The sequence below is a fragment of the Austrofundulus limnaeus genome, unplaced genomic scaffold, assembly GCF_001266775.1.
Source record: "Austrofundulus limnaeus strain Quisiro unplaced genomic scaffold, Austrofundulus_limnaeus-1.0 Scaffold69, whole genome shotgun sequence".
Lineage (NCBI taxonomy): Eukaryota > Metazoa > Chordata > Actinopteri > Cyprinodontiformes > Rivulidae > Austrofundulus > Austrofundulus limnaeus.
In genome coordinates, this window is record NW_013952471.1 from 821,987 (window position 1) to 832,271 (window position 10,285).

General features: G+C 37.8%; 1 protein-coding gene across 1 annotated transcript in view; it reads right to left on the reverse strand.

Moving 5' to 3' along the window:
• The window catches only part of myo15b (myosin XVB), a gene marked incomplete in the record, with an annotated part of 164,390 nt that overhangs the window by 10,540 nt on the left and 143,565 nt on the right, over positions 1-10,285 (reverse strand). Inside the window, 8 exon segments of the mRNA XM_014010452.1 lie at positions 125-273; positions 4,207-4,303; positions 4,408-4,485; positions 5,775-5,869; positions 5,948-6,078; positions 7,003-7,079; positions 8,855-8,931; positions 9,016-9,088. Coding sequence (XP_013865906.1) covers positions 125-273; positions 4,207-4,303; positions 4,408-4,485; positions 5,775-5,869; positions 5,948-6,078; positions 7,003-7,079; positions 8,855-8,931; positions 9,016-9,088 — 777 coding nt within the window.

The window sequence follows — 10,285 nt, forward strand, 5'->3', positions numbered from 1 at the left end:
CACACACACACACACACACACACACACACACACACACACACACACACACACACACACACACACATATCTTACAGTAGATGGAAACCTAAAAATGTCAGAACAAAAGCTTGTTTTTATGCCTCACCTGCTGATAATGAAAGTCCACATAGAGGTCATTTCTAAAGGACAAAGGGTTTCCCCAGACGATTCTCCTCAGAGACAAAGAGATGGAGCCATCATCCAGCAGGAAGTCAAAGATGTACTCCCCAGCATGAAGAGGACGCACCATCCCATCTGACAGACAGGGGGGAAACATTTCAAAAAGGTCCCAACACTGATCTGTTTCTCAGTCATTTATCATTGTTTCTGAATGGTCCAGGCTCAGGGACTGGACCATAATTTAGTTGAGAAAAATTTACACTAATTTGTTACACTTTTATGCTATATTTTATTGTGACCTCCTGTCTGGTCAGGAAGGCCCAACAACACCTCTACTTCCTCAGGATGCTGTGGAGAGCTTGACTTGGGAGCTCGGTCCTGAGGAGCCTCTATCACTGTTTGGTGGAGAGCGTTCTCAGCAGCTGGATCACCGCGTGGCACTGCTGCTGAGAGGACGGCTCCACAGAGGGTGGTTAATGCTGGACAGAGGACTGTGGGGAGCAGCCTGCCCTCCATGTCGGACCTCTACACATCACGATGTAGGAGGAGGACCCTCCACGTCATGAAGGACTCCACCCATCCTGCACACAGTCTGTTCCAGCTGCTCCCCTCAGGCAAGGAGGCTGAGGAGCATCCAGAACAGAACCACCAGGCTGAGGCACAGCTTCTACCCTTCAGCCATCAGACTGCTGAACTCAAGCTGCACCTAATTCAGCTCATCTCTACTCTTTTAAATTATTTACACTTGTACATTATTATTTTATTATATTGCATTATTAATATTTATTTTGTGGATTCTTAATCTGGGACCTGAGTCCAAATTTTGTACCACAAACCAATGCTGGTATGACAATAAAAAAAAACTTGAATCCTTGGTTTAGAGGATTTTGATTTGGCATCCTTCTAGAAGTCAACCTATGATCATTACTGTTAAAGGATTTTTATTGTTACTAACCAATGTGGGTGCAACTACTACAGTGGTTTTATGATAGCTGATATTCCAAGGTGGTCTCCCATCCAAGTACTAACCAGGCCTGACCCTAGCTGCTGAGATCAGACAAGGGCTGTGTCCAAAAGGACAGGCCGGGTCCTCTGGAGGACCCAGACTACCCGGTCGCGGCGGGCCGGGTCCTTGGTATACCGGGAAGACCGGAAAAAAAGAGGCTGTGTATTTGGACGGTCTAGCCTCCACTCCTTACCCCGGCGTACGTCATGTCACCTAACAACTGTGACGACGCTAAACAAGCAAACTTAAATCAAAACTAGAAAAATATCAATACATTAGCATTATTAATATCACAAAACTATAAAATTAACTTAAAGGTATCATTTGAAGAACTAATTGACCCGCTGTAGGTTCATGTTTATTTCACGTTTTTATGATGAAAAAATAATATTTAAAAACATGTCCATACAAATGATAAAAGTATTAGAATTACAACCACTAATTTTTTTAAAATTTTTATATCACCACATTTTTATTTAAAATGTATTCTTTTCTCTCGCTTCGTCCGCCATTACTAGCTTAAAAAAATCTCCGGTTGGGCCGCAATGCATTATGGGATATGCTGGGCCGGGAAGGATCCATCAGACCTGTCCTTCGATTCGGGCCAAAGGAAGGACGTATTTGTCGGACGCATCGGAGGAGTCTTTGGTTTTGGACATCCTTCGTCACAGCGCTGTGACGTATGCGGCCGACAAATTCGACCTTCGGAGGACCCGGCCTGCCGTTTTGGACACAGACAAGTTCACCCAAAGCGACTATAACCGAGCTTTTTGCTGTTTTGCTGTTGAAATGTCTCTTGTCAGGGAGGGGTCTGTGGATCAGGGTCGTGAGGAGGAGGAAGGAGATGGATGGAGTTGTGTGAACTTTTATTTAAGATTTAAGTTTTTTGTTTCAAAGATCCTTATGGCTCAGCAGCAGAAGCATGAATTATACTGTTAAGAAAGCTAAAGTCTATTTAAAATGTAAGTCTGATTATGAAGGTAAATTAAATATCTGACAGTGATCATTACACTGTGTGGCTATAATTCCTCACTTCACCATCTGTGTCACAGTTTCACGTCTCCAAAATGAGCGTACGCATGGGTCAGAGCTGTGAGGCACCGCACATTTTCACGTCAAGTTTGGATTTTATAAATCACAACCTTGGCGTGAAAAGTGGCGTACCCAAGTTTCTGGGCTCATTTTGTGCGTACACAAGCTTTATAAATCTGACCCCAGGTGTGTTCAAGGTGGTATGGCCTAATTCAGTCTAATTAATTATTTCTCAAAAATTACATACCAGTGAGAAAGAACTGTACATTAGCCAAAATTAAACCTCTACACGTTTCCGTAACTCTGTTTTAATTTGGTCTGTTTGTATTTTTACAGTGTCACAACCTGAATGTATGTGATATGTAGACCACATCAGATTTTTTTTTTTCGTTTGTTATCTGATGTGGTCTACATGCATGTCACAACCTGAATATATGTATTTTTTCTTGATTTGCTATCTAACAGAGGTTGTTATCTGATGTGGTCAACATGTCATGATCTGAATGTATGTGACATGTTGACCACATCAGATTTACAAATCTGGTAAAAAAAAATCTGATTGAATTTGGCAGTATCATTTTAAATAATATTTTTCTGTTTGTCTTTCTTTAGTTTGGTGTAAGGTAGGTGCAGAGGTGGGGTGTTTGTTGGTGTGAATTGATTGAATTAAAAAAAGAGTGTGTTAACACAAAAGAAATAGATATTTTATAAACTAAAAAAAATCATCAAACAAAAGGCCCTTTTTTTAGTTAGATGAAGACTTTTGCTCCTTTCTTCACACTCTTTGCTCCATGACTGATGTCACAGCTAATAAAGTACTAGTTACTGATCATTATTTGAAAGAACATCACTTCAAAGTTGACTGGACTATCCTTCGAACCATGTGACTGATTTCCACAGTACTAATTTGCAAATGAAAACTAAAAGTTTTAATTTTGCCCAGAACTACAAAATGTCAAAATGTCTGACATGAACACTTGGACAACTCAAACACAGCCACACATGCACATGATCATCATAAAACTTTAATGTATTTAAAGAGATCCATGATTAGTTGTAACATTAGACTTTATTTGATAAACATATATTTTACCTGTAAAATAAAGACTGTAAAAATACTGTAGGCTGTTCAGTTTTTATATTACACAGACGGAGCCATTTTATTTACATGCAAAGCATTCTGGGTAAATGATGACGTGGATAGGTCCTCGGTGCGAGGGTGCTAGCGAGCTATATCCACCCTGAAGGTTAATCTTGGACAATATCTGATGATCGACTCTTTTAAATGAAACCAGAGAGCGTTGACAGAGAGGAGAAGGTAGAAATGACTCAGCCTGGAACTGAAAATATGGATGGAGGACAACAGAGCTGCTTCATGGAAGAAGAACCTCAGATTAGCCTGTTAGCTTTAGCATTAGCCCCGATGCTATCACCACATATATTTATTAGCTCAGCGCTACACATTCTCCTCTCGTCACTGAGGTCCTCCATCCACATGACAGAGAGGGGAACACAAAAATGACTCAGCTGTAACTGAAAATATGGATGGAGAACCTCAGTTTAGCTTGTTTGTTGCACTAGCACTGAGCTAATACATATAAGGCAATATAGCGTTGGAGCTAAAGCTAAAGCTAACAGGCTAAGCTGAGGTTCTTTTTCCATGAAGCAGCTCTGTTGTCCTCCATCCATATTTTCAGTTCCAGGCTGAGTCATTTCTACCTTCTCCTCTCTGTCAACGCTCTCTGGTTTCATTTAAAAGAGTCGATCATCAGATATTGTCCAAGATTAACCTTCAGGGTGGATATAGCTCGCTAGCAGCCTCGCACCAAGGACCTATCCACGTCATCATTTACCCAGAATGCTTTGTGTGTAAATAAAATGGCTCCGTCTGTGTTAAAATATATTTTTAAAAATTTACAAAACTATCCATCCTACAGTATTTTTACAGTCTTTATTTTACAGTTAAAATAAATGTTTATCAAATAAAGTCTAATGTTACAACTAATTGGGGATCCCTTTACCAGTTTTACCTTGAAGTCTTGTGGCAAGAACAGAAAACTCGCTGATTTCTGAGGCTTCCACTATTCCCATCTCTTTACAGATATCTGTTGCAACATCAACTGCCATCTACATCAAGACAAACAAAAGAAAAAAAACAACAATGAAAAAATGTTCATGAACTGAAAATAAATTTTTTTGACCATTTTTGTTTAGGTGTAAATAGATCTTACACTGAAACTACGAATCTTAACAGGGAACTCCGCTCCTCCTGGCAGATGGACAGGAATACGTCGCGACATTTTTCCAGTCTGCAGAAAACAAAGACACCTTTTCATTACTACCTGTTAATGTGGCCGAGTGGTGGAAAGAGGCAACATCAGGACTTCAACTAGAAGTATTTAATATTTAATATAATCTAAAGTTTTAAGTCAATGTTTGCCATTGTACACATGAGACTACAGCAGATCAGTGGTGCTTATTGGTTACATGGACTTCCTGTGCAATGCTGAAGAATGATTTGGTGAAGAAGGAACTGGAGCTCTGAGAAAGTTGAATGATATCAACTAGATATGTAGTTTTTTTGACACTTTGACATGAAACATTGGCTGTGAAATCAACGGCCTTGAGAGGGTTTGGATATTCTTCTTCACTGGAGTTGCTACAGGTGAAAGGGAGAAGGTCAGGGTGGCTTTGCTGTCAGACCCCAGACTCCCTGCTTGTATTTTGAGCTTTTTATTGGTAGACTAAAGAGTTGCTTCCCTATACCTTTTGGGTTGGGAAACATAACACTACTACTTCTTTTTGGAGGTCCAGGGATAGTTGTTAACAAGTGCCCCAACTAGGGACTCAGAAGAGGAGAGAAGCAGAGCTGTTAACAGATCAGATTTAAAGGTAGCGCAACCACTGCTGGTTGCCACATGACCTGATCACCTGTTTCCCCATGTTTTTGTCACGTGTGTCTCTTGCATGGGTGTTCTTAAATGTAATTTCATTGTGCTCCAACCAACCAACCAACCAACCAACCAACCAACCAACCAACCAACCAACCAACCAACCAACCAACCAACCAACCAACCAACCAACCAACCAACCAACCAACCAACCAACCAACCAACGAACCAACCAACCAACCAGCCAACAAACCAACCAACAAACCAACCAACCCACTCAATCTGAGGCCTATTGCACAAAGCTAGGGTAATGGATTATTTAAGCTTTGAATTGTTTGCACACCATTACTGTGTTTCCATGGTAATAAGTGCTTTAAAACTAACCTGGTCCTGACCAGGTGGAGCTTATTTAATCGGTTAATGTTTCGGAGCAACAATCAAATGGTAGCGGTTGCTAGATGATGACGTCTTAATATGAGACAAACACCAACACCAAAGACTGCATTCCATTCCAAAATACTTACTTACGTTAATTTTTTTTTACATTTAGTAAAAATGAGCAAAAAGTAAGAACAACTAAATAACAACAAACTTGATAGAGAAGTATTAGTGAAAAGTGAGCTAAAAAATTAAAATGTGTTTGTGACATTTTTTTAACATTTCATTTTACACTTGTGCCCCATACATAAATTGGTAAGTCTACTTACCAGAATAGCCTCCATCTCAATATGGGAAGGGATGTTGCGGCGACCACCAAAAGCAACAGAGCGCTGGAGGTTATCTTGACATATGCATGCCAGCTCTGGGAAAAACATGGTCTTCATGAAACATCAAATGAAAAAGTTTTAATAAACTCAAGAAATAATATCTCCTTCTCTACCTTGGTATGGATGCCCAGGATCCTGAGAAATGTCTTGCAGATGTTGTGTGACATACTGTAGTAGGGTATTAGAGCAGGGGAAGAAGCCGGTTATCAGCTTTAGCAGCCGCCATCCAAATGTGCAACTGGATCTGCAGAGATGAACCATGTAGTGTCAAACTAGTTGCAGAAATATTTTATAAAGTTTAAGATTTCTGAGGAAAATTTGAAAGGTACTACTGTAAGACAGCTACTGCCAGAAACTCCTTCAGATTATTCATCAACTTTCATCTAAAAAGCCCAATAACAATTTTGGACTTGCAGTACTTTTGTAGTTTTCTAAGGCAGTGGTCCTTAATCTTGGTCCTCGAGGGCCATTATCCTGCATGTTTTATGTAGCTATTTCCTTGCTCTTCAGCAGATCTTTAAGTTCCGCAAAACACATTTATTCAAATCAGTTGTTTTGAAGCAGAGAAACATCTAAAACACGCAGGATGATGGCCTTCCAGGACCGGGATTGAGGAACACTCTTCTAAGGTATGGCCGAGCCAGTCTCTTGTTTTAAACAGTATAAGGTTTCTTTTGAAATCTCTGGTTCTAATCTCTTACTCTGTCCTTCAAGTTTTTTTTTTTATTTATTTGGATTTTAAAATCTGGTGTTTCATTCAAATCTCTTAAACTTAAAGGCAGTGGTGGACAGTAATGAAGTACATTTACTTGAGGACTGTACTTAAGTACAGTTTTTGAGTACCTTTACTTTACTTGAGTAATTATTTTTTGAGAACTTGTGACTTTCACTCCACTACATTTCAAAGACAAATATTGTACATTCGACTCTACTACATTTCTAGGATGCTTGCCGTTACTCTTTTCTTTTGGTTCAGCACAGCTTTGTGATCAGCTGTTGCTGTTTGTCTTTCTTGAAATGTAATTGGCCACACCCTATGTTCCTCACAGGGGGAACCAATCATAGCTCACCTGGAATGGATTTGGAATAAAGCTAAAAAAGAGTTGATTTTACATGATATTGCCCCTTTAAGTGCATAACTAAAATGTTTGATGAATGACAAACTCACCTTGTTGGGTTGTTGGTGCTTTGCTTGATGACTTGACAGTAGACTTCATCTCTCAGCGTCTCCTTTTCTTTCCCAAGCTGTAAGCAGTCAAACTTACTTTTAAAACATAGAACTCAAGCTCTGGTTGTGTTCACACTGCAGTTCTTCATACTCAAATCTTATTTTTTGATGAGATCCAAATTATTTGCATGTTTTTTCACATTGTAATTTAAAAGCAAGTTCCATCAGATTCCAGCGTGAACAGTCTGCTGAAGTGACCTGCATGCGCAGAAAGACGCGACATCGCACGCAGCATGTATAAAAGTAAATATGGATGCTACACATATTTGTGTGTGTATCAATTCTGAAGTTGCTGTGCAATAAGAATCAACAAAATAATTATCTGCCATGCTTATTGTGGGTAGAGAAATTAGATTTGTTAGTTAAACAGTAAGAATTTTAACAATCCACTCAAATGCAATAAAGTTATGCAGAATTTGTCATCTTGTTGCTCATATAATTTACTTACAACAGACCCATTTAAGGGATCATGTAAGATGGAATAAAAACAAGTCAAAGTTAAACAGAAATGAAATACTTTTTGCATTTTTAAAAAGTAAGGAGTAGAAAGTACAGATAATTGAATTAAAATGTAAGAAGTAGAAGTAAAAAGTAGACTGAAAAATAATTACTCCACTAAAGTATAAATAACCAAAATTACTACTTAAGTAAAGTAACAAAGTATTTGTACTTAGTTACTTGACACCTCTGCTCACAACATTAGCAGCTGTGCTCTCCCTGGGGGAGGGGGCGGACACATGCGCTCGTGTGGCCCAAACAATGGATCGGCCGAACGGACGGACGTATCGGCCGATACCGTTACAACGAAAAAATGCAAATATCGACCAAAAATATCGGCTGGCCGATGTATCGGTCGACCCCTAGTTAGGAGGAATGTAAAGTTTAGACTAGAGAAGCTGAATTACAACTGTGCACCTGGTTCAGAAAAACAAGTTCAACTTTGAACGATTTAACACTGAATGAAAATGGACTACAGTTCACTGGAACATAAGAGAATCATTTAAACTGAAATAAACCTTAAAATATTTGGCTATGATTCAAATACAAATATTTTTATGTATGCATATTTCATAATAAAATGCAGTGAAGTCATAATCACAACAATTTAGTTAAATAGAAAGATAAATCAGAAAAACACCAATCACTTTTACTGTAAGAACAATAGTTGGTTAAACAAAGATTTGTGTAAGAAAAATAAAGAAACATTGAAACAATTTTCTTTTTCTCAATTATAATGTAAAAGATTAATTGTCATTCTTTTCATTATGTAACTTTGATTTATAAAATGATAACAACTTGTAAATAAAAAGAAAGTATAAATCAAAAATACAATGAACATTATTGTTTTGTTTATTAAAGAAAATAAATTGTCTCTTTTGATGAGTGGGAATGTTTATCCCCCTCGGGGTGACCCCTACACTATCCTGTGTTAAAAGTACAGGTTGTCACAGCATTCTGAACTAACTGAGGACCACAGTAATGTGGCTTCACCTGTGAATGTAAACAAATGTAATGTGACTTAGTTTTTATATTATTTATCTTTTTTTCCTCCTGTTTGTCTTTGTAGTTGCTGGGGTGGGGAGTGCTTATTCCTTGTTGTTGATATAAAATGTTAATTCAATGAAAAGATTGTTTAAAAATGTTGCATGATATTCAATAAAATGTTCTATTGTTTGTGATTTTAAAAAAATGATTTTTTGATTGTTCATATTGTTGTAAAAAAAGACTTAGGTCACTTTTATCTGCAGTGTGACCGTAGCTTAAAAGATCACATTTGAAAATTAACTCTTACCAGAAGAATATGACTCAGGCTGTTCACTTGCGTAGTATGTTTTTTCATTGGGATGTCGCCCATAAACTGCATCAGATCTACAAAGGCAGATGAATAAGTCAAGTATAAAGGAAAGCAGAAACAGTCATCTCAATGAATAGTATTGCATAATATAAACTCACAGTTGAAGCATTCCACAGCCAAATCATTGATTTCTGGATCGTTGTAGAGAATTAAAGACTCTTGGATGGGTGCCTAATACAAACAAAATAAAATGCATTTAATTTTCATTTTAATTTTCACAAATATGGCTTCTTTACTGTGAATACAACCAAGGATGGTAAATATCCTTTACCAACTTCTGAATGGTTGTAAGAAACTGATTGGTTGATGATTTTCTCTATGGTAGGTAGTTGTTTATATTAAATTATCAAAATGTCACACAAATCAGTTCAGCAACTGGACCAACCACTCTTCAATTTGTCAAACTGGAGAAACAAACATGGGTTTTTGTTTTCCCATTTTTGGACTGAAATATAACATGTTATCACTGAGAAATAATTCAGATAAAAACACGTTGTTTTATCTGTTTGAGTTGTTTCTTTTTAGTACAACCCCTAGCAAAAATTATGGAATCACTGACCTCAGAGGGTGTTCATTCAGTGGTTTAATTTTGTAGAAAAAAAGCAGATCACAGACAGGACACAAAACTAAAGTCGTTTCAAATGGCAACTTTCTGGCTTTAAGAAACAGTAAAAAAAATTCAAGAAAAAAAACGTGGTAGTCAGTAACGGTTATTATTTTAGACCAAGCAGAGGGGAAAAAATTATAGAATCACTCAATTCTGAGGAAATAATTATGGAATTGAAGAAATTTATTGGGGTTGTTTACTACTGACTTTTAAAGACATTGTATAGTCTTTTATTAGGTGAACAGTAATATAGTTTTATAATGTGGTTATTACCTCTGCCAAGGACGAGGTAATGTTTTCAGTCACATTTGTCTGTTTGTCTGTCTGTCTGTCTGTCTGTCTGTCTGTCTGTCTGTCTGTCTGTCTGTCTGTCTGTCTGTCTGTGGACAACATTACTCAAAAACTTGTGGACAGATTATCATCATATTTTTACCACATGTGTGTACTGTGCCAAGGAACACACCTTTAAATTTTGGTGATGTTCTGGATCACGATGTGGATACAGGATTTTTTTTTCTTTTAACACTCTGAGATCGGCAAAGCTGTGATGCTTTCACAGGGCTTCTGTAAAAAACAGTGAGCTGGATTGGACAGCACGGACTTCAAACTTTATAAAAGTAATGTTAAAACCACATTTAATGATGAATAATTTTTGCCATAATATGTGCATTTTTACGCATTTGGTGCGCATTTAGAGAATGTTCGGTGATCAGGAAGTGCGTGACTGCACCATGAAACCTATTTTCCCCATTTCCTCAAAC